The 25,470-nt window shown below is 39.3% G+C and overlaps 1 protein-coding gene across 3 annotated transcripts in view; it reads left to right on the forward strand.

Annotated features, from left to right (window-relative positions):
* Nucleotides 1-736: 736 nt before the first annotated feature.
* Nucleotides 737-25,470, forward strand: part of baiap3 (BAI1 associated protein 3) — a 52,195-nt gene continuing 27,461 nt past the window's right edge. Inside the window, exons 1-3 of one of the 3 annotated variants that reach the window (XM_077213411.1) lie at nt 737-837; nt 10,282-10,439; nt 22,533-22,620. In XM_077213411.1, the coding sequence (XP_077069526.1) occupies nt 10,291-10,439; nt 22,533-22,620 (237 nt within the window). In that variant the 5' untranslated portion in view covers nt 737-837; nt 10,282-10,290. Of the gene's footprint in view, nt 838-10,177; nt 10,440-22,532; nt 22,621-25,470 lie in introns of those variants that run through there. The other 2 variants (XM_077213412.1, XM_077213410.1) reach the window with 2 other exon arrangements.

The following is a 25,470-nucleotide window of genomic DNA, read 5'->3' on the forward strand; positions in this document are numbered from 1 at the left end:
GCACTGTTTGGAAGCTCGGGTCCACGCTTCTGTTTTACTCATACTAATAAATGTCTCAGATCTAACTGTCTGCAGGGTAGCACCTCCTCCTACTGGTTTGTCTAATTGGAACAAAATAGAGGAGACCTACGTAAATGCCAAGTCTTGGCTGTGGCTTTCTTTCTGTGAGCTCTGAAAACAATAGCCTGGAGTTTTTATGGAGATTTTGTGAAATTTGCCCAAGTTATGCAATGGCACAGCATGCAAAACCCACAGTTAAGGGAGAGTCAATTATTAGGCTGATTTGTAAAATTGCAGGCTGTCCAAATTGTGATATTCATCTGTTTGGCAGGCAATACTCATGCAACTATTATAGAGAATCTATTATTCTCTATATAAAGCAGCTGACTTGCTGTATTCACACTTTCTGTAGGTTTTACTTGATGTTTTTGGTTTTGCATCTAAGTCTCTGATATGCATTTCATGTTATAGTACCTGCTCTTCCCATAACAATGAAATATGCTCTTGTTCTGTAATAGTATAAAACACGGTCTTTCTTGGCAAAGCGGCTGACAGCCCCTCAGCAACAGCTCGAGGCATGCAAAGTGGTCTTGCACTTCCCTTTACCATATATGGAGTATACCGGTGCGCGAGAGCAGACGGAAACGTCTCGGATAAATTAAAACGTTTTACTTTCATCAGATGAGGACAAATTAACCTTTATTGGTTAGTTGACATCTCCCGTCTTAAAGGGATATACCACCAACCAGTTGCGTAGATTTCGATGGGAGAAGAAAGTCTGAGACGCACGGAAACAGTCGCGCGCGCATCGCTCAGCAGTGAATGAGAAATCCACAGGTGAGATGCTCGCATTTAAATGGATTTATATGTGCATTGTGCTGCCTGAATTATATTCATCAATTTAACACGGAGAATTATAGTCTAATAAGCATGAGCGGGAAATATTACTAGCTTAATATATTTTCTGTGACTGTGAGTATAAGTCAGTGTATTGTTTAGTCTTGCTTTTTAGGCTACCTCCCTCGTTGCAGGATTTCTGTTTAACTAAATCGCAATATATTTGTATTTTAGTCTGCATAATGGCTTATTGTGGGGTTGAATTGCGTTTTAGTTACATTAAAGAATTGCTTAAAATTTCTAAGCATTTGATTTAATGTTGCTACCTTTTTTTCCGATTCTTTCAGATCTGTGTTTATGCCTTATAGTAGTTGAACACCTGTGGCTATGTTTCAACAGATGTTATAGGTGGCAAAGTAGTTGCCCAGAAACTGAACCATCATCTTGCTTCTGTTATATTCAGTATAAAAAGAGCAGTAGACAAAAAGTAGAATCATGGTGTAATGTACATAATTAAGTGTTGTTCCATATCACATTCAATTGCCCATATTGTAAATTATAATTAATTATAAAACAGCCCCACACACACACAAAAAAAAAAAAAAAAAAAAGCCCAAATCAGATATGTAAAATGTGTGTGGGGTGTAGCAACCAAAAGTAGAAATAATGCAGGTATCGTTGAAAGACGTGTGTCTGGATAACTTAGAATGCCTATAAGTATTTTCATCCAAATGCGAACATTTTATTTTACCCCCCACCCCCCGTAATGTGTTGATGGAGCAATGGTGCACAAGGGAGTTAGTTTCCAAGACAACAACACATATAGACAGAAGATAAGGTTGACAATCCAAGAAGCAAATTATAAATCAAGTCTAGTATATTTATTTAAACATGGTACAAAAACTTTTCAGTTCAATGCAAAAAAAAAGCTTTAGAATTAAATGGCAAAATGGACTAAGATAGTTAGATGAAGTGCAGTTTATAAAATGTACATTTTCTGTGATTTTATTAAAAATGTTTATCTCTTGTATTCATTGTAAACATCACTTAATAAATGGTTGAGAATTCAGAAATATCGTATACAAGATTGAAGTATCAAGATGGAAAATACTTCTTTCTTTTTCCATAGAGAAGCATTGTCCCAGTGTAATTTAACGTGAAAGCTCTGCAGACTTCCCTTTGGTCTCTGATTGACAGTTTAAATCTGGGCTGTTCTTAATGGGGGCTTGAGCAGACGTGTGAGCAGAGCTTCCTGCCACAGGTGAAAGACAGCACTCCATTCTCTCATCTGTCTTTCTGTGAGTTGCTGTGAACATCTCAGTATAGCTAGAGAAAGACAAGAGGAATTGTTTTACATTTCTTGCAGCAACTATCTATTTTAATGTGCTGCTGTCAGTTTTTGTTTTGGAGCTTAAGAGCTCCTTTGATTTGAAGTTAAATTGTATTTTATTAGAGCTGTTGGCTTGCAAATGTCCATCCATTTCTGGCTCGTCATCATTTACCCTTTATTTTACCCAATAATCAGCTGCTCCATTTTAGTAGAGTGACAGATTTATGCCTAATTTAAAAAGGCCGCTTGAAATTTGCCGTTGATTTGTGTACTTAAATGTGTTTCACTCTTATTCTAACAGTGGCCTGTTAAAACCATGACCGTAAATGTCAAAATAAATCTGTAATATTATTGTTTTATTCTGTCACATGAAATAAGCATCACAAGGTACATTTCCAATGATATTATGAAGTGGACTACACAGCCTGACAACTGGAACATTTCTGTATTTGTATAAATTGTAATAGTTCACCCCAAAAAGAAATTTGTCATCATTTATTCACTCTCATCTCATTCCAAATCTATAATTGTTGCAGAATCTTCACTTCATTATGATGAGATCCATGGTGATAATTCCTGATAAGGTCCCAAAACGCACCATACAATGCATCATTCTTGTATTCTAGCCATGTAAAGTGTTGTGTGATGAACAAACTGAAATTTAAGGCATTATTCACTGAAAAGTCAGTGAGTTGAACCAAAGAACCACAAACGTATCATATGGTTGTAGAAGCCTGGGAATATAGATCCTTTTTTGTTATGGAGCTTAACAGCCATTGTCAAACTTTTTGCTCTACTGAAGAAAGAGTCATACGGATCTGCAATGACATGAGGGTGAGAGATAATGATTACAGAAATTTACATTGTTGGGTGAACTATCCATTTAGAAGACAAACACTATATCACTTAACAAGAGTTCTGGGTTTTTTTTGTCTAGATTTACTGACAATGGGAGGAAAAATTCCCCAGAAACTGAACCATCATCTTACTTCTGTTATTTTCAGTATGCAAAGAGCAGTAGACAAAAAGTAGAACAATGGTGTAAGGTACATACAATGTAGAACGTACTCAAAAGTACATTCAAAAAAGTAATAAAAAAAAATCAGTTAAATTGCTCTTTTTCAAAAATTAAGCTGCTTCCTAAGATGCCTTGTTTTGTCCAAATTTCAGTGCAGCATTGTGTGGATCCTTCGGCTACTTTTTTAATAAAATAATTCAGTAAAAAATAACAACAATGTGGATATGTTTGGTCTTGGCGGAATAGATCTGCTACGCTGCTGCTGCTGCTGTAGCTTATTGTTGTTGCTGTTATTGCTGCTGCTGCTGAAGAGCAAGTACGGGACTTGCTACTGCCAATACATACACGCCACGCTGCTGTGAGCAAGTAAGACATGCTGCACAATATAGCGTACATGAATTACCCATAGCAGATATATACAGGTGGAGCTGGGGAAGGTTTCTGAAAGCATGCTGTACTGCGACACCAAATGCTGACCCAGTATTTGAAGGTTGAGCAGTGAGTTCATTGGCTACTGATTCAGCAGGAACCAATCACCTGTGCTGAGGATCTATTAGCCTGCGCCATCTAGAGTTTTATGACTGAACTTTCTATTTGATTTGCCAATGGCGGCCAAATATGTAATTATCGTCATAGAAAATGATGGCCACTTGGACAAAGACACTGCATGCCATTTTTTTAAGTCAATTGGACAAATGGTTCCATTACAAATAAATAAAAATTAAATGTGTACTAAAAAAAAAAACATTCTGTAATATATTACTAAAAATTTCAGTCCTTTCCATTATGTATGCTTAAGAATATTGCAGTGTTACCTCAGCAACAATGTCAAACTCTATTGAAATCAATTGTGTGCGTCATGTCTTCTATATAGAGCGCTATTTGTGTTGCTGCCTATAGCTAAAACACAGTACAGGACTCAAAGATTTTGATTGATATAAGCTGATGACTGGTTTGCAGCAAGAAGTCACAGATCGTAGTGCACGCTATCCACTGAAGTTCATCTACTAAGCTGACTTGTGAGATGACTGCATGTTGTTGTTGACAAATTGTCAAGAATCAGCCATCCCGTTTCTATGCAAGCAAATGTATTTAAGGATCAGGGAGAAGAACAATCTCGCAATTTACGCACCTAGTCAGCGATCACTAGTATTGTGTGTGCACACCACCTTGACAGGAGTCTTTTAGTGCCCGCAGGGAGACATTTTCTGTCTTGTAGTGAGTGCTTGGCTTATGTGGAGAGTTTTTAAAATCATTTGAGGTGCCATGATGATTATAGGATGCTGCCTTTGAGGCAAGTTGCTATGTAGGCCACGAAGTAGCTCAGTAGGTTTTGGAACAGGGCGAATGTTTCACTAGCTGTCATTGTTTGGCATCCTATTACACAACACACTCAGAGTAAAAGATTGTGTCACTGGACGTCTATCTGATTTGTTTCATCACATGGTGTGTGTAAATGCCTGTAAACATCTCAAATGCATCTTAGACAGACACAGAACTATAACTATTCTTATTTAGTTTCATTTCAGAGAGACCAATGGGTCTTCGAGTGGGATCGATCCCAATTGTGAAACGTCTCTGCGATACTAGGCTTGACGTTAACGTTGATCAACACTGCAGATTGGCTCTGTGAAAATGGCCTAGTGGGGAATAAGCTGGCATAGATCCCTGATGGCCCCATACACCTTTATCCCACCCTGGAGGATTATCGGTCTTATCGACTCCTAGATTCTAATGATATGTGCCTCGGTTCCTCCCATGTGTTACCTGCCCTGTATTAGTGTTTCATAACCATTTTTTGTCTTAGGACCCCCCACAGCCTAGGAATAGTAGTAACTAGTAAGTACCAAGTCATTCACATCAAATCAGAAATATGTTCTTTTTTACTTATATTATACAGAAGCAATTTAGAAATCTACCTCTGTCTAAAGTCTTTTTATGTGAACAGGCCTCTGCTAAAAGACATTTTGTGGAAAGTATTGTAATAATTGTTTCAATGGCGTGCAGTAGTGTTCTGAAATGAGGAGGCAAAGTCCTCACAGTTATCTTTTTTTATAAATCAAATGCAAATTCATGTCCCAGTTACACTTTATGTTGTCACTTTTTCCTGTTCAAATAAACCAAGTATGAATCTCATTAAGTTATTGATTTTGGTTACACTTTATTTCGATAGTCACTTAAGACATTCTACTAACTATAAGTAACTTTTCAACTACATGTCAACTAACTGTCATTAGAGTATTAGTAGACTGTAGTAGACTGTCAGTAGACTGTTAGGTTATGGTTAAGTGTTAGGGTTCGGGTTAGGAGAACAAGTTGACTTATTGTCAGTAGAATATCTGTTGGGAGACCAACAAAATAAAGTGTTAGCAGATATTAAGCAGACACTCTACTAATACTCTACTGACAGTTAGTTGACATCTAGCTGCAAAGTTACTTATAGTTAGTTGAATGTCTAAAGTGGACTATCAAAATAAAGTGTTACCTTGATTTTACACATTTTTATATTTATTCCAAAATAATAACTAAAGGCAGTAACAATTTAAACAATATATTTTATTTGTGAACTGATGTTCAGCTGTTCTTTTTAATAGTCAACTTATTTTCATCAATCATGTAGCTCGGTAAACATTGTCTGTCACAGACACGAAGATGTACCTTTAATTTTCCCAAACTGATTGCTCAATAAAAAAACCCACAGTCATCATGTTTTCAGGCCATTTCAAGTTTGATTTTGACGCGACAGAAAAGCGGTGATATCTAAGTGGCTGAGTTGTTTACTTACTTTTTAATTAGTCTTTCCTTTAACGCCATCATTTCGTTTATTCAGACCGATTCGCAAACGTGCATGAAAACAAGAGGCGGGATTTATCACATAAACCAATCATATCCAATAGTAGTGTGATGGGGAGATTGCCTCCAGACTTTTGCTTCAAATAATCCTAAATGTCTTGGTCCAGGTAACACAGAGAACGAGTAAACATTACAATACAAAGTGGGTTGAAAATATAAGAAAAGCTTAGGGTGTTCCACACCCACACAACCAATAAAGATGACAAGTTTTGGGAAAGAATTGTGGGTCTGGTTTGATTGGATTATTTTCTGGCTATAGGCAGGTTAAATTAATATATTTGTATATCATTTCATTATTGAAGTAAAAAAAATTGTCACTCTTACAGGTAACCTTTTATCCCACTATCCAGAGCTTCATAATGAGAAGGGCACTTGACATTTCTTCAATTTATGAAATACTGGAGACACAGTTATGGGCCGTCTCTCAGTGCTTATCCAGTGCTTATTCATTCATTGTTTGAGAAGAGAGCAGTGATTGTGTCGATGCCAATCACAGGGCCTGCCATCATAAATTATGAAAACAGTGTTCCTGGTGGATTACTGGGCAGAGAGCAATAGCATAAATAGGAAATAGTGTCAAAGAGCATGCAGAGTTTCCCAGCACATACGATTTATGTTGAAATAGCTTGAAAGTAATGCAATACAAAACTTAATTTACTATCCGATGATGCCAGAATCATACAACATGGTCTATTTGGTGACGTATAGCTAATGGAGGATCGCATCTCACATAAAACAGATACATACTCACCTGGAAAACTTCATTGTGGTCTGAAAGGTCTTCCTCAGATGCCATATCTTGTCAGAAAGAATTTGCCACAAATAATTGGAGGTTGAGGAATAGGCACTGGTGAGGCTTGTGTGTCAGCATTATACAGCAGCCCTGCCTCATTTCACTTGACAAAGATCAGAAGGTTAACTCATCTCTATGAATGAGAATGAAAATCCATATGAAAAAGCAGCTGTTCAGCCTTCATATATAAATGAGAGTGGGAATCTATGTAAAAGAAGATTATGAAATCATAAAACAATTTGGTAGCAATTGGAGAAATTGAAATCGATAAACCTGAAGCTGAGGAGAAAAGCATATCAGCAATATTGCGTATCTGCTGGTGGCGCTCTTAACTTTTACTTGCGAGTTTAGAAATAGAAGATGATGTTGAATCTTTCTCACAATCCTCTGGTCACTGTTGTTAGCTTAAATGCCCCAACAAAAGTTGATATAAGCAAAAGAAGAGCGTGATTTGTGCAGCTTTTGTTGAATCCTGTGTACCTGCTTTGTCGGCTCCTCTTGCTCAACCGTTACCATAGAGACCCCTCCGTCCCCAGCCGAGAAGCCTTTGACTGCCAGGCTTACCGTCTCTATAGAGCAGTGGTGTCATTCACGTGGCCCAAGAGCCTTTGCAACGGACAGCAGGGATGACCTGGTGAGAAGGAGCCGATGTTCCTGCTCCCGGCTATGGCAACGCTCCCTTGGCAGCTGTTATCTTGTGTTTGGTAGCATGTCAGTTCTCGCCTTTCATGGGAGCTGATGACTGCGACGGAGTGACATTCAATTCAGGTGGCGGAGTGCGTAATTGAAATGTGTTCACCTGGGAAGAAGCTGCTCAGTGGCCTAGTGCTAATTGTCACCAGTAAGAGCTGAGAATTCAGGTGAATGCACTGCAGTGCCCTTCAATGCGCATTTAGCTCGATTCCAGCACAGCGACTGGTGGAATATGCTTTGTGGAGGGAGTCGAGTAAGGTGCTGAGACTCAGATAGACTGCTTTGCTTTGGCCCATCTTTTGACATTTCTCAATGCACGTCTGGTCAGATTAAAGGAAGGTAAAAAGCAAACCCATCCTCTCATGTATTGCTGGATTAATCAAGCTGAGAGAAACCAGACATGATCTTAACCCCGACCAAAGGCTGGAATACACTATAACACTATACGCTTATTGCTAATCGCTAATTGCCAAAAGTCAGAGCCAATTTGCAGATTTGAGTTGACATATTTCACAGAAAATCATGTTGTGTATGATGTATACTATAATTCCATCCTGTCAGAGGCTTTCAAACATGCTCGATAATTTAAGCCAGTTTTAGAAGACATTATTTTCATTTGTCAGACGTCCCATGCTAGAGACCCCGGTTTGAATCATGCTAGGAGTGGGTCTAGTAGGACTGGTTACATTTGGTGCCGTAACTTGGATGGGAGTGAGGTTTAGGGGTGTGACCAGCGATATACTGTTATCGAACATCTGACTCCACCCACACTGCTGAGAGCAAAGGTTAGATGAATATGTAAATATGTGCTTTCCTCTCAATAAAAAAAACGCAACAAAATTATATAATAATTTTGCATAAGAAAAGTATCTGATCATAGCTATGTGGACGTTTGCACAAGCTTTACGGCACTCCAGTAAAGTAACGCCACGCTTATTTATATATCACTTTATACAATAGATAGCTTAAAATCAAGCAGCTTTACCATATTAAACATGAAAAACAGTGTCAGTGTTTCGTTTAATCGGAAGTACAACTTAATTTTCAACTGTAAAGCAGCTCTCCAGTGTGTTCAGGTTTTCAATCACGGACGTCTGACCTTGACCAACTGCACAGGCCAAATTAACCAGAAAAGATTCCCACGTGAAAGAAGGCAGAGAACGTTCCGTGAACACCTACCTATTATGTAATCGCCATGGACCAATGGTAGCACGAAGCTGTTTAGAAAAGTTCGCTTTGGCAAGCTATTTCGAACTCCCAAAATAACTTTGTCTCGGCCTGATTTAGTCCGAAATCACGTCACATCAGTTCGTTCTTCGATTTCGCTTGAAATATATCGGGGCCTTAACGGACGTAGGCTAGTAAGAGCTGTATATGTAAACCTCAATTCCCTGGCCTCAAGAGGCATGCTAACGAATGACGCTAGTGGCTGCAGTCTGCAGAATCCTTTAGCGCCCAGCTAAGTCCAGCAACCAGCTAAGACAGGGTTGTCCGATCCTGCTACTGGAGGGCCACTATCCTGCAAAGTTTAGCTCCAGCCCCAATTAATCTGGAATCTGGAAAGGAATCTGCAGGAAGGTGGTCCACCAGAAGCAGGATTGTAAATCCTTAGGCTAAGATGTTTTTTTCCTCTGCTGGGTTCAGTTCAAAACAACCCTGTAAATGGCCTGAACTAGCTAAACTTGTAACCAGCATAAATTAACAGTTTGTTGCATCTTCTTCACAAGTACAAGTTTTGAGGAACATTCATGCTGTTTTGGCTGATTGTATCCAAGACTTGGTCAAGCTGGAATGCAACAACCAGGATGTATGTTGCAATATAAACTGGTCCAAACTAGTCTACGGTGATTTAAAATGCAAAATCTTCAGAAAAATATATACCTTTTACTCCAAAAACCTGCCGATGGTAGTATTATGAATGCACCCGGGACACACTAGATCTCCAAGTAAACATAGAGTCATTGCATAGAAAACAACTGATATGACAGTGGGCTTCAGAACTCCTCCTCGTAACATTTAGAGATTTGACAAAGGCAAACTGTCATGAGCTGAAAGAACTATTTGTACATCTGCATGTGACATATCAATCAAAATTATTCTCCTTCACTCATTTTGCCAGTCTCTTACGCTAACCCCCGCCCCCCTAGATTCTTTCTCTGAATAGAGCTGTTGCTTTTCCCAAAGATGTGACTGAATGTGGCTCACTAGTGAATCATATACCCAGTGAGTCTGTACCCAAAAGTAGCTGTTCTCACCTCTAAAGACTCCTCAGGTTAAGGGCCTAGAGTTTAAGCCTGTTGTTCCAGTCATAACCGTATTAAGAGCCTCTGCCGAACTCTCACAATCTCCATCTGCACCACATCTGAGCTGACGGGTGAAACATTTGCCGCCGTCCTGACATTGAGAGTAATTGCAGGCTTCGCTTCTCACACAGATGACCGCTTTCTGTGGCTGAAGACAAATGTGCCTGACACGTACGTCAATTAACACTGGACAGCAGCCGCATGTGCCCTATGCAAAGCGTGTTCATAACTGGATTACGAGAAGGAGGGATGATGCCTGTAATTACTCATCGTGCCTGTTGCGAGCACAGCCAATGGTCGGCCTGAGAGGTGGACACTGGGTTAATTGTTTCGCCCGCTACCGCCTTTCTGAGGAGTGCTCTCTGATAATGGCCCCACACGTCCCTTCATTCTGTCACCTTTCCTCCTCTCCTACGGCGTAGCTGATGCAGTGTGTGATATTTTTTGCAAACAGTGAACGAGTATGTCGACACTGCTGGATCTGAAGAGCAGTGTGCTCAGGCAGGTGCAGAGGAGCCAGTCCCTGAGGACCAGGAGGGAGCCACCGGCCAGCACCAGCACTGAAGGGAGTCCCCCGACGCTCGCACGCCGCTCTGGCACCGTCGTACACAGGTGAGTCTGTACCATGAGAGCACATTCTTAAAAATTAAAGCTCCCGTTAAAAACGAAAAGGCTTTTAAAACCTTTATATATAAATATATATAATTTCTAAAGAAGAGACTAGTTCTAATCCAAATAACCATGAAATCACTTCAATTTGTTTTTTTATGTATTGTACTCTAAATAATGCTGGGTTGTTTTAACCCAATTTTGGGTCAAATATGGAGAAAGTTTGGAGTTTGTCCATATTTGACCCAAAGTTCAACCCCGCATTTTTTAGAGTGTGTGCTTTTTACAATATATAGTTCCAGCTTCATAAAGAATAATATATATACATATATATATATATATATATATATATAGTATATAACTTACCCAACAAGTAACTTACCCCAGACTTTTGAACAGTAGTGTGCACATTTTATAATTACTATCTGCCTTTAACTAGAAACAGCAGCAGATCATGGTTTGTTGATTAATTTCCTTTCCCAACCACCAATTAGTTATTCCAATTAGAGGAAGCGGCTGTAGTTTATTCATTTTGAAAATGTCATTGTGGTTTTCATCCATGATTAGCCTGTCAAGTGTGGATTTACCAGGTTTCTGAACTAAAGACGAGTAAAAAAAGGATGAGCACTTCAATATGTCCTATCCCAAACGGTCTCAAAAATACGGGTAAGAAATTGCACCCATAAAGTTCAATTTCATGGTCGCTTTAACAACATTATTTTTTAGAGTGATACAGAATAGATTAATACAACACAATAACAAACGGAGGCTATCGCTTCAATGTTATGAATGTTTAGAGTTTTGTATTGATCTATTAACTTCCCTCAGATCTTAACAGATGATGGGATGTCTGATGTCCCTGAAGAGGCCAGTGACTCAGTTAGCTCTTGAACGCCTACTACGTTTATAGTACATTCATGCTTTTAGAATGACTCAATCTCGACGCCTTGCTCTATCACATTTCAATTTTATCGGTGTTAACAATTCAGTACAAGAAGGCCTTTGTGCGGATCATGCAACAATTACCTTTCTGTCTAAAAGCGGTATCCCTAGGCCTTTTTTCCCATTTAGGCCAGGGTTTTTTAAGGCAATTTCCAGGCAGCAAAGATAAAAGGGGTTTGGTCTCTGTGGTTAGAAAAGAACAATAATGCAAGTCAGTTTGAACTTTACGAAAAGGCAAAGAAACCAGAGGCTATAAATGTGATACGACTAAAATGTTTTCCAGCGCTTCTCCACCATTGCTACAAGAACAGAACATGTTTTTCTACCCTATCTGGACATATTTACTGCTCTAAACATCCGTAAAGACATCACTTTGAGCATGCACATGACTTCTTGTGTCTTGGGTCACATGACCATTAACTACTATATGATCAAAGTCATGTCCAAAGACATGCATGTGGTGAATGGGTTCACTGCTGTAGGCAAACAAAATTGATTGTTTTTCATCGTCCTCTCCGTCTGTCTTGTTTTCATTTCCTTTTCGACTGATTTTAAAGCCAAATGTAATGATGGGCATATGAACCTTGAGGTTTCTATAGCAACCAAACATGTCTATTTATCAGAGCTGCTCCTAAAATATGAGCTGCTTTATTTTTAATGACTGCACCTCTTCTGTCTAGGAGGGGGAAAAACACCTGTTACGTGCAGAACTGAACTAAATTATTGTTTGGCACTTCATTTGATGTACCATTCTTTGCTAATGTTATTTATACCATATGCAAGGGTGATTGCTGTCATTGGTGGCCAGATGTAAATAGCAGTAATCAATAAACACAGACCATCCATTGTTAACTAGGGGCTGGACTAGACAGGATTCAGTCTGCATCCTATGAGACTGCGTAGTGTGTAGTGATTTGCCTCGGGCTGTATGACTGCCATCATTAGGCTTTCAGGAAGCTGTTTGTCTCCTTCATTAGCGCCAAAGAGAAGTAGTACCTGTAACCCAGATACTCACTCATTAATATTATGCAAATGATCCAAAGCTGTGCAGAGCGTCCCTTCCTTATTCACATCACTGGTGACCCTGATTACAGCCGGTTTAAGATCTACTGATCTGTGGAAACGTTTGAAAAGCGATTACGAGTAATGAGATCCAAATGTCAGGCACAGATTCTCGAGAGATCTTTTATATTGCTACATCATTACGAATTATTTAAAAAGTGACACCTCTTTTATAAGGTTTCAGAGCTGTATTGTTACCTTTTGTCATTATGGTCCCACTTTAGATTAGGGTCCAATTCTTACTATTAACTAACTATTAACTAGCACTTTTGCCTCAATAAACTTCTAATTACTGCTTATTAATAGTTGTCGGGTAGCTGTTAAGTTTAGGTGTTGAATAGGAATAAGGGATGTAGAATATGCTCATACAGAATAAGGCATTAATATGTACTTTATAAGTACTAATAACAGCCAATATCCTAATAATATACATGCTAATAAATTAATAGTGAGAATTGGACCCTAACCTGAAGTGTTACCATCATTATTTATAGATTTTTTAATTATGCTTATATTTTGTGTGTAAAAGACATGGTAGGTCATCACCATCATACAAATTGTAAAATAAATAAATAAATAGTTTGACATAATTTAGATAATTTTTTAGATAATTAAAAACTATGGTTAAGTACCGTCAGAGACAGTTTATATGGAGACATGCCACTTCCTCAATCCTCAACACAATATAGGAAAACCCGTAACGCCAAAGATGGCGGTTGTATGCATATGTCCCGCCCCTCCCGCTGGAAAGCCAATCATCTGCTTTTAACTGTCAAGCCGGGAAACATTTAAGCCTATCGTCTGGTTCCACTGACGTATGCGCACAGCTGAGGTTTGGGACGTTAACATACGTTATACAATGAGATTACAAAAAATTCTGTCCCTATCAGGGGTACACACTCAAAGCAAAGAAAAAGTGAGACACAAGAAGAACAAGATACAAGAAAATAATAATTCAAAATATTGTACTGTACACAGTGATAAAACTCTTGATGACACTGAGCATTTGTTTAAGTGCTCGGCACAACACTGGCATTCTGGATAGAGACGTAAATGAAGTTAGTGTCGTGAACCCTTGCGATGCGTAGTAAAAGTATAACCTGTGGGGGAAAAGGCGTTTTAAACCTTATTTTGGGGCAAAGTCATTGGGGCTGCCCGGAGGCATTACCAAGATGGCGGCCGAGTGGCATGACTTGCCTAAAAGGACTTTGGTACCGTACATCCTATTAGCAACACCAGAAAAACAAAATGGATGCTTAACACAATATAATTGAGGTTGAATAAAAGGTGGTTATATTGGTTATATCAGACAGTTTGTAATACCTTTTTGTCTTGGTAGTATCTAATCGAGCACACTAATGTGAGCTGATAATTACAGCAAATTTTATTTTGCATTGTTAAGCTGACCGCAGACCGCAGCTCACACTAAAACACTGAGAGGGCAATTTGTCTTCACTTTAAAAGGAGGAAGAGGTGGAGGGTTTCTCCACCACAACCTTTCGATTGAATCACATCATTGCATATGTGTTACATGTTTTTCTGTGTCACATGTGCTTCTATATAAGTATGTCCTTCGTGTTTGCTCAAATAAATTGAGAAATGACAGTCTGGAACATGACAAACTACAAAAACTAAACAACAATGTTAAATTAGATTAAAATTTTTTCATTCTTAATCAAGAATGAGAATGTTCGTTGTTTACTTGATATACAGTAATCACTTGGTTGTGAGAAACACAACAGCAGGAGCTTGAATGTGTAACTTTCATATAGTTGTGACAGACATCCAAATGACCTGGTTAAGAAAAAGATCTTGTATTATGATGCGCCCTCAGCACACTGTGGAAAATATGAGGAATACGGCTGATTGGCGGCAGCATTAGAAATTAGTGTAATCACATGCAGTATGACCTGAAGGGCCCGGATGGAATCAGAGGTAATGAGCTCCATCCAGATTTTTATTTCCTGTTGTGTGGGTGAGCATTACTTTTATTTTCTGCATGAACTCTGCAAAATGATTTGTCTCTAAATGTCTCACTAACCAAAGAATGATTATTGCATACTTAACATTTAATTTAGCTGGCCATTCAGCTGATTAAGTGCCTAGCTGTATTTTTTGTCCCATGAAGGGAAGCTTCTACATTCATATGTGATATGTCAGTATATAATATACTTTTTTCATTTTTTGTTCTCCGATACAACCATTGAAGTCTGAATAATGAAAATAAACAATATCGCTAAAATAATGAAAAGCTTCATGGAAAACTCTGTTTCCTAGCAACATGAATGTGGACGGCCAAATAAGCTGTGTGCCTATGTGTGTGTGTGTGTGTGTGTGTGTGTGTGTGTGTGTGTGTGTGTGTGTGTGTGTGTGTGTGTGTGTGTGTGTGTGTGTGTGTGTGTGTGTGTGTGTGTGTGTGTGTGACTTGCATCCGTATAAATCACAGAAGTTGTAATAATCCATGCCTCCCATGCAATCACTTTTCAAGTAATAACAACACAGGAAGGTTTAAAAGCTTTGATTGGAGATCAGAACCAGGCACAGACACAAAAGTGTTCTTGACTTTTAAGCTGTAAGTTTATTGGTTATTGGCCTTATATTATAGCTCAGAGGTTGCTGAGATGTTCTCAGATGTTTCTCTTAAAATGCCTCAGGAGAAATAAAAATAGTAACAAATGAGGTAGTTGTTGACATACAGTAAGAGTATATGTAACCCCACCGGTTATACTCGCACCGCTCCGAGTGAGATTCAAACCGGGATTTCCGGCAAGGGAGGCGGGTGCTCTAACAGCTAAAGACCGCACCCGCTAGCGTCAGTCGCTAATGCGCCACTTGAGGCCAGGGGAGTGAGGTTTACTCGCACAGCTCTTACTAACTGGCCTCTATTACACTCAACCCTCTAAACCTCACTCCTATTTGGGTCCCGTAATTAATGTTAACCCCTCCAGTTCTACTCACACTGCTCTGAGGGGGATTCGAACTGCCGTTTCTGGCATGGGAGGCAAATGCGCTAACAAGCCCAGGACTCACCAACCCAACATCAAAGAACTAGTGACAACCAAAGCCGACTGTGCTGTCACCTCTCGTTGGTTGGTCTCGGCCAAAAAGCTGCGCCAAAAAGCTGGGCTCATGTTATTATGAAAATAGTCATGCATTCGAAAGCTCAGTTAAGATGACATACAATTATAACAGCCTTCTGTCTGTACCATCTTGACTTCTTTGCTCGCTATCATCACTTTCGCTTTTATTCTCGTGCATTGATTTGTTCTCTAAACTGGACAGCCAATTAGAGTTCTCTCTTTCACCGACGGCCCGATGCTGATTCAACAATCTGAATCGGCCCAGAAAAGCCCAGACGGCATCCGACTAGAACAAACTAAGCTGACCGAATGCTCAAAAATGGGCTTATGTTGCCTGATGGCTGACCGTCGACTTGGTGTGTCTCGGTCTTAAAGACCGCAGCCACAGTGTCAGTTGTTAGTGCGCCTCTTGAGGCCAGGGAAGTGAGGTTTACCCGCGCAGCTCTTACTAGCTGGCCACCATTACACTCACCCCCCAGCCGGGTCACGGCACCAATGTAATCTCTCTGGTTCTACTCGCACCGCTCCAAACGTGATTCAAAACGCCTATGGGAGGAGAGCACGCTAAGAAGGACTCTAAAAATCGCAGCTTCTACCATCAGTCACAATTGCGCCTCTTGAGGACAGGGGAGTAAGGTTTACCCGCACAGCTCTTACTAACTAGTTGGCCTATGTTACATATAGCTATAAAATGAATTCAGATAATACAGCCCAAATAATTTGAAATACTGAATTGTTTGTTAAAGTCCCACGGTCGTAAATAATTGTATCCCTTAAAACTCATTTTTAAACACCAAAATGACATATTTAAACATTTTGTTCCTGTGGAAAAAAAATGATGCATTAAAATAGTTTGAATGTAACTCTACTCCCTTTCTTCATTTAGTATACATGGATTCATGAATATTCAAATTAGCCCCGCCTCCATTCACTCACACCAGCTCAGAGATTCTCTCGCTAAACTTTACTGTAGACAGTGGAAATATTGGTTTAATTCAGTGACATATGTTTGCACCAGGATCTGTCAGAAGGAAAAGTGGAAGAGTTATACAGGCTGGTATACAAGTCGATGCATCAGAATGGTAATGCGTGTTTTATGTATCGCTCTCTACAATGTCGGACACATTACGGTAATTAATATGATTTGCTTTTTGCTTGACTACGTTATCAAACAGCTAGTAATGTGTTGCTAATGTTAAACAAACCATGTTCCCATTCGTCATCTCAGAGAGCTGCCTTCTAAAAATCAGTATCACCCGCTCTATTGCTAAATGTACACAATTTTTCATTTCAACAGAAAAATATACCGGGATAACCTGGCTTCTCTTGAGACTCCCCTACTTCGCAGCATAGTAATGATGATATGCTAAAGCCCGTCGGCACATTGACACGATTGGTTACAAAGTAGTTTGTGATGTAAGAAATACCAGCCATTTCAAACTGTGTTTTTGTCTTTGGTTCACTGGAGTTTTAAGGAGAAAATACTCAACAATGGTGTTGGCTTATGAATTTGCAAATGGTTTGTCTTAAGGTATATTCAAAACACCACAAAGACATAAACAACATTAAAAACTTTATTTTCGCCACAGGGGGTCTTCAAGAGTTTATATTAGAATATTTGGCTTTTGATGGAAAACTTTGATATCTTGGCACAGTTTTGACACTTTGGAAATCTCTTCTGAAACTCTAGAGGAGATGACTAGGGTCTTTTCCCAGGAGAGAAATCTGAGAAACAGTCAACTTAAATGTACTATAAGCAATGTTTTTTGAATACCACACATAAAATGTCCTCACTACCTGACAGATATCACTTAAATAAATATCGCTACCTGTCGCTATGACAGTACTAGGCTCTGTAAACAGCTAAAAATAGTGAAAGAAGCAGCCTCTGAAAAACAGAGATGGGATGTTTTACGTGTTTATATGGATTTACATATTTACCCAACTGAAGGGGGGGGGGGGGGTGTTACTGTATGATGGTTACTGGTTACTGTATGATGATTGAAATCGCTTTTCTAATAGTACTTTCATGCACGTATTGCTTTTGACAGCGCTGCATAGGCTCGCTGCATCTGTGGGACACCCGTAGCATGTTAGCCAGGGTTCAAAGCGTCAAATGCGGGTAAAAATTGGCGTTGAAATGGTGTTATTCACCAGTTGCAAAGAAACGTTTGTATGAATTTTGACAATACATGGTTGTGAGAATGTGATATAGCTTAGTGCAATCATCAAAGATGCAAGAGCAATTTGAGAGCAGCCGGCTGGCTCATTCTACGCAGCTTCTCCAGAGCGTCTGTGCAAGATCTGATGACGACACAGCTGTTTCACGATTGGCCGGATTCACCAATAACAACAATCACTTGTGTTTCGTGTTTATTCTGACACCTTCTCAGCTGATGCTCACAAATTTGCTCTTATAACAGTAAAAACTCTTTTCATATAACCTTAAAGTTGCAGTAGGTAGTTTTGAGAAAACGTTGACTTAGCCCGAACATTTGAACAAGCACAACTTACAGGTCCTACCCCTTTGCTCTCTGCTGCGCTACAGCCCTCCCTCCACAGCTCCTCCCCCACAGCGGAGCCTGCCGTGAACGCGCAGGCTAGTATGCAGGGCCACCGATGACGCGGATAAACAGTTATGGCACATTCACTAATAGGGACGAAACATCAACAATATGCTTTACATTGACTATGGCCTGCCCATACTTTGACTACAAACTTGGTCCTCAAATCATTAAGTATTTTGCAATACATGTAACTTTATAACGTTGCACTCTATCTATAAGTTATAAATAGCTAGTAAGATAACGTTAATATAACGGTAACTAACGTTACAGTATGTAAGTAATTATTCTAGCGATATGTAATGCTAGATAAGGTTTGCTAGTACATTATTTCAGCAACATGACAAGCCAGTGAATTAGCAGGTTTTAACTGTTGCTTAGCACAGTGCGTGACATTTTATCTACATGTTATGCTGCTAGATTTTTGACACCGAGTCAATGGGCTCTGTTTAATTCTTTCTTTTCGCTTGTTTATCGTCATCGGTCTTTTTCCTTTAACCTCTTTGTTTTATTAGCAGGTGCCACTCGAGAAATTGGCATTTTAGGTTGTTTCTCCGCCATTAGCACAGCTGCAGCACACCGGCAATCTTGAGTTTGAACGACGGTACGCGCTCGCACTGTGCAAGAGATGGGTGTGAACAGCGCGTAGACGAGCGTGATTGACACTACTAAGACATTCCTCCTGGCTCTGATTGGTTGTTTATGACCTGGAGCGGTGTATTTCTGCAAATGGCAATATGACCACTGGGAGGAGCCAGAGGAACTTGATTTTTTCACAGATTATTTGTCTCATATTCTACTGTCAGGACATAATGACAGTTTTAACAAATATGTAAAAAAAATGTTTTTACAAAAGTTACCTACAGCATCTTTAATGTTATATTACGTCATATTTTTCAAAATAAAACTACAGTATATAAAAAGTATATATACCCACTTTTATGTTATATAAATTGTATAGGCTTATGTTAAACGCTATTCTTGTACATATGGCGCTGTATTAATCAGTTCATAAAGTACTGAATGAAAAGTGTTGCTCTATGAAAACATCTGAAATCTCTGTGTATTTGACAAATATTGCATCTAATCACTTCGTCTGTGATAAGTATGCAAACACCTCACTGGTGTCACCATGGCATAGTTACAATATATACCAGCAGGGTCTCATACCGCATTCAGACACTTACAACAATGCAACATCTTTATGTGGTATCCTTTTTAAAAACATATTTCAGTATCTAATAAATAATAATAAATACAAAATGTAAAAATATACAATTGACTCTTGCACTTTCATGCAACACTGCAAACCTGCAGCTTTAAAGTTTATTCTTCTAATTCAGCTACGAGGTCACATCGTGATGTATCAATTTCTCTATTGGTTACATCTTCACACGATACGAATTTGCAGGTCAGAGTTCTCCAATCTCGAACGCAAACTTGATTGCAGCGAAATTCACATGAGCTTGCATTAGCCGTTTCGAGTATTTGCTTGCTTATGAATGGGAGTGATTAAAACAAAAATTATAATGTGACTGGCCATTTGGGTCCATGCTGACCAGCCAAACCTTGACACCTTGTGATTTGCTGACATTTTTTTGGAAAGTAGGGTTTTGGAGAAAGGGTGCGTTCTTGAAATCAACAAAATTATGGAAGTTAACAAAATAACTAAAATCACATGCAGCACCTTTGCACTTTTTTTTTTAACTCACTGCCGTCTATGAGGACAACTGAGGGATTAAAACTCTTTTTTATTTCTCACGAGTAAGAACAAAACTGTCTAGACAGCCTTAGATTTATCAGACAATGAGTTAATGTGCGGCCTCATAAAGTACATATTTTTATGGATGTATGCAGACTCAAGGTGTCATCCCTAATTCATCTTCCTGAGGGAATCCCAGGAGCGCTCTGTTGGATATCTAGGGGTGCAGGTATCTAAATGCTCACCTGCTGTGATGCTGTTGATAAAGAAATGGTCTGGAGTGCTATGGCCTGGATAAATAATGAGAGACGGGAGGGCTGGAGCTCACCGAGGGGGTCTGTTCTGTCTGACAGCTGTATGGCCATACTAATGCATTCCCCGCTCATTCCTCCACACTCTACTGAAGTCAGGCAGGGCAGAGCAGGAGAGATGGACGATATTCCCTAGGTACTGTGCTCTGCCAACCAATCCCGCATTGAACGGCTATCATCACCATGACGACCGGAGCTGGAAAATTAGCAAGTGGCAGGGGTTCAAGAGTTCACCCTGCTTTGTGGGAGTTGCACAAACCCCCCTCCACCTCCCTCCTCCCCCCCTCGCCCTCGCCGGATCGCCTACTGATAATATAAATGAAGTCGGACAGGGTGTAAGAGTCTTGATCAGAAGCGGAAAGACATGATTGTATACTTGTTGCATTGACGATGTTTAAGCAATGCATGCGGCAGTGACTCTAATGAGGGCGGAAAATGTCCATCATCTTCTTATCTCCATGGAGGCCATTTCTCAGGGACGCGTTTCAAGCTGTTGATTTTCAGGCTTGTCAGAGGGATGGGGAGGCCTGTCACCTCAATCCCCTGTGAGCGCAGGCGTTCTGTAGATAAACTCGATCAACAAGGTCCACAACAAGTTCTGAAATCCTCTGTCAGTGTTTCCCAGCATGTTTGTTTGTTTCGCTTGGTTGAGACACATCTGGTTTCTGATCCCCTTATTTTAGATGTGTAAAGTAACGGATTACTTGCCTTGCTGAAATTCATTTCCATTCTGCACTGGGGTGGTTAGTGCTGGTTTGGTAGTAGTTGACATGTGGAGCATCAAAGCAATGTTCATCAGAGAAATGTATCTGAAGAAGCTGTTTGATCTAGGTTAAGTCGCCTTGTGAGAACAAACCAGCAAAGGTATAGCAATTGGGGGTGTGCAGAAAATACAGTATTTGTTCAAGTGTCTTTTGCAACCGGATCTCATGAGGAAACAATTCGTGGCAATTTCTTATGAATTCGTATTATGTGAGTCGCACGAAAACAATTTTTAGAAAAAAAGTAAGCATGAAGGTCAATCCCATCTTTAATGAAAACATGAGATTATCATATAAATTCATACAAATTTGCCATTGACGTAACTAGCTATGAGTGTGTTGATCTATTGCAACAATAAAATAATCTTTTTCTGTATTCAGATAGAACTGGATGTGGGCGGGGCTTAAACAGGAAATTCATCATCATTAATGAAAGGCCTATTTTTCTATGTAATTGTATTTCATAGTTTTCCTATTGCAAATATTCCCTGTGGATTTCATACAATAATTTATTTCCTTTTTTATTTCAACCTGTATGTATAATCAAGTTAAAATAAAGTGAGAAATAGAAGCATGTCATCTTGCAAGTTTAAAAAATAGGCTACCTAGACATTTTAAACAGTAGAAAATAGGTGTGATACAGTTTTCTCTTGAAAGTTTTGAATTTCTGGGACGCCCAATGAATTGAGATACAATGTGACCTCCATATCTTGAAATCGCTTGAAATCAACCACATGCTACTTTTTCCATGTGCTTATTTTTATAGCAAATCCTCTTTGGTTACACTTTATTTCGATAGTCCACTTTAGACATTCTACAAACTATAAGTAACTTTTCAACTACATGTCAACTAACTCTCATTAGAATATTAGTAGGCTGTAGTAGACTGTCAGTAGACTGTTAGGTTAGGGTTAGGTGTTAGGATTCGGGTTAGGAGAATAAGTTGACTTGTAGTTGCCAAGTTACTTGTAGTCAGTAGAATATCTGTTGGGGGACCAACAAAATAAAGTGTTAGCAGATATTAAGCAGACAGTCTACTAATATTCTAATGACCGTTAGTTGACATGTAGCTGCAAAGTTACTTATAGTTAGTAGAATGTCTACTATCAAAATAAAGTGTTACCTTGTCTTTTATAATGATGTGGTTGAATTATTATTCCTTGTTATTAGTCATTATTTGTGGTATTCAGCATATAACTGCTACTAAGTATTATTGTTCACATTAGTGTGCACATTGAACAGAGAAGTTGAACTTCTCCTGAAACCATGATCATTGTCTGAAAGTAAAAGCTTCATGCTAATTTCTCCTCATCTTATGTCAACATCGCTCTTAGTTTCAGCCTAAACTTGACAATTTGACAGTTTTTTACCACTTCTCCATTTATCTATGTTCAAGTAATTGCATGTCAACCCAAAACAGTCATTTGCTGGATGCCTGTCAAATATTTCTCCGTGTTGCTCATCTTATCTTATTAGTGTGAATGAGCAGCACTCCAGATGTCCAGGTGACATTGCAGCATATATGTGATACTGATTACAGTGAAGCAGAACCAGGAAAAAAAAACGTCTCATTCTCGGCTGGAAGGGAAACTCTTTTTTGAAGCCACATCGTGTAATTAAATGTAAACAAAGGTGAAATGTTTCGCAACTGAACTGATCCGTCTCTATTTCCAGGGTTGCCAGGGGAAACGGAGATTTCTTTGACCGCATGAATAAAATCCTCCAGAAACAGGATAGTCTGCTGTCTGCCGGCCAAACGGAGGTAACCACATTCTTCAAAACATTGCATCCCTGCTTTCTCCTGGGTGTATCCCTGTCACCACATTCCCCTGTGTGTTCAATATGAAGAATCAGGTCATATTAAAGTAGTTCTCTCTCCTGAACATTGCTGTGGGATTCAGAAACTCACCCTCACTATTTCCCTCATATACAGACAGCATCCGAGTTAATGTGCTTCAATTAGATGTTTACTGAAGAGCGTTACTCTCCCACTGTTCTAGTAGTGTATGTTGAAAAGGACAGCAAACAATGCTGGCTGAGACTTTGCCTCCAAGTGGTTCTCGGTGATAAAAATGTCATTACCACTTTCAATGGTTACTGTTTACTCACTATTGAAGCATCCTACAGAAATATGTAGTCCTGTCAATCTATTCACGCAATTAATGTATAAAAATATGCTTTTTCACATTTTCATTGAATTGAACACAGTGATCCAACATTCACCATCTTTGTGGGAAAATTTATTAAAAAATATTGATTGCTCGGATGCATAAATTAGTGAATCACAAAGTTTTTTTTTTGTAAATCATTCTTAGGCAAACCCAGTCATTGAGATTTTTTTCTCGCTTGAGCTGCTTCAGGTCATGCCACAACATTTCATTCGGCTAAAGGTCAGGACTTTGACTTGACCATTGGAAAACAGAACATTTCTCTAGCTGCCCCTTTCTGTTATTGATTTACTTGTGTGTTTAGTATCATTAGCATTGCGATGCACGTCCTACACTCTGTTAACCGTCATCTTATGCATGGATGTCATGGAATTCACTAGTATATATATTTTTTCTGTATAAATCAAGTCAGGTTTGGTCACTAATCTCATTAGTCCTGCTGTTAGAAAACCTAATAAGTAACCTAAGTAATTCCACCAGAACCTTACAGCCACATTGGCAATGATATGAGGAAATGTCATGTGATAAATGTCAGCTAACCTAATTCACGGGCAATACATAATAAATGCAAAGAGACTAAATGCAGTGCAGAATAAAATACAATGCCTAGTGAGATAAAATAGAAAGCTGACAGTCAAATTCACAAGCGTTTCTGCTGGGGAGATGCCGAGTACAATTAAGATTCATTATGCCCACAAACTCCGCAAGCTATCCAGTTCTTAGGCTGTAAAGATGATACTCCCACCACCATATGGCACGTCTGCTATGAGGGTCTGATGTCAGAATTCACCATTTTGCTGTGGATGAAAATAACTTTCCCATTTATGCTGTAAAGATCGAATTTTATCTTGTCACTCTGGCAAATGTGTCTGGACCATTCTTGTGGTCTTTAACAAAGCTGAAATGTGCAGCACTGTTCTTTTTGGCGAGCAGTGAATCCCTCCTTAATAACTTCCCACGCGCACATCTCTTGCCCAGTGTTTCCCTTACAGTGAATTTATGAACTCTGACAACAGTCACTCCTAGAGTTATTGCTACTGTAGCAAACCGTTTGTCTGTTTTCCTGGGATTTTATGATCAAGTGAAAGTTGCTCAAATTTTTATTGAATTGGCAACACCCATAGGAAGTTGCATTGGAATTACAGGAAATGGAAAAATTACACAGCCGGGTAATTTTTAAGAGTGCAACAGCCAGGTTCCGCAAGTAAAAAGCCAATTAATTTTCACCATAAGGGAAGTGATTTTTAATGAAAACATAAAACATTAAAGACAGACCCACTGTGAGCTACATGGCTGTTGATCGATGGCATATGCTTTTGTTAAAGCTGGCGGTCCACATTATTTCAAATTATTTTTTTAAATAAATCATGTTTAACAGCAGAATTCCTGGTGTAAAACTACATTACCTATGAGTGTGGAAAGAAATTTCCACCAATCACAATAGAAAAAAAATGTAACCAAATTGAAAACTTTATGCCATGGTGTTTCTATATGCAAATCAATAGTTTTATATTCCTCCATTGTTTTTTAAATTGAATTGCATCATTTGCAAATGCTTCATGGGATTGCAGATCTTTCTAGTCAAGTCACCTTTATTTATATAGCGCTTAATAGAATACAGATTTACAGGGACAACAGGAAAATAATGCATTCCGGCTGTTGTTCTGTCATTAGGTTGGAAGGGTGAAGAAGGGAATGAACCCAATCGCAGACAGTAGTCATAGCACACGGTTTATTATGAACAAAAAGGGAAAACAAAGTCCACGAGGGGGCAAAACAAGACAGGACTAAGGTGACTAACAAAATACTAGAAGACAAACAACTCATACAAAAGATTGCTCAACAGGACGATTATTCTTGACAGGTTACTCAAACTTGACACGGATTGACAATGAACCAAATCTTGACAGCAAACACGAGGGGATTAAATAGAGAAACTAATGAGGGAGACAGGTGATAACAGGGAAGCAATAATGACTAAACAAGGATAACAAGGAGGGCGGGGCTAGATGACAAGACAACACAAGCACATGGCCCAACAAGGCCATGTGTTTGCACATAAAACATGGGTCTGTCATGATCCTGCCTCAAGACTTAAAGACAAGAACTAGATGGCAGAATCATGACAGAACCCCCACCTTAAGGAGCGGCTTCCAGACGCTGCTCAAGGGGACATCAAACACGGGACATGACAGACTGTGACAAAGACACAAACCAACAATACATGACAAAGAACAATAAAGGCATACACGAATAAACAATAGCAGGGTTGGGATGACAAATCAAAAATAACAGACAAGGAAGGGGGGGGCGGAGGGAACACCGAGTTAATGGAGAAATGTTCAGAGTGGATCGGTGGACTGGGGCTCTTGGGTACATGGGATGAGGGCTGAGGACGAGGACTCTGGGTAGGCTTAGACGGAGACACACGAGGAGAGGTCTTG

This window comes from Siphateles boraxobius, unplaced genomic scaffold (assembly GCF_051911475.1).
Source record: "Siphateles boraxobius isolate OS27281-9 unplaced genomic scaffold, OSU_SipBor_1 66, whole genome shotgun sequence".
NCBI lineage: Eukaryota > Metazoa > Chordata > Actinopteri > Cypriniformes > Leuciscidae > Siphateles > Siphateles boraxobius.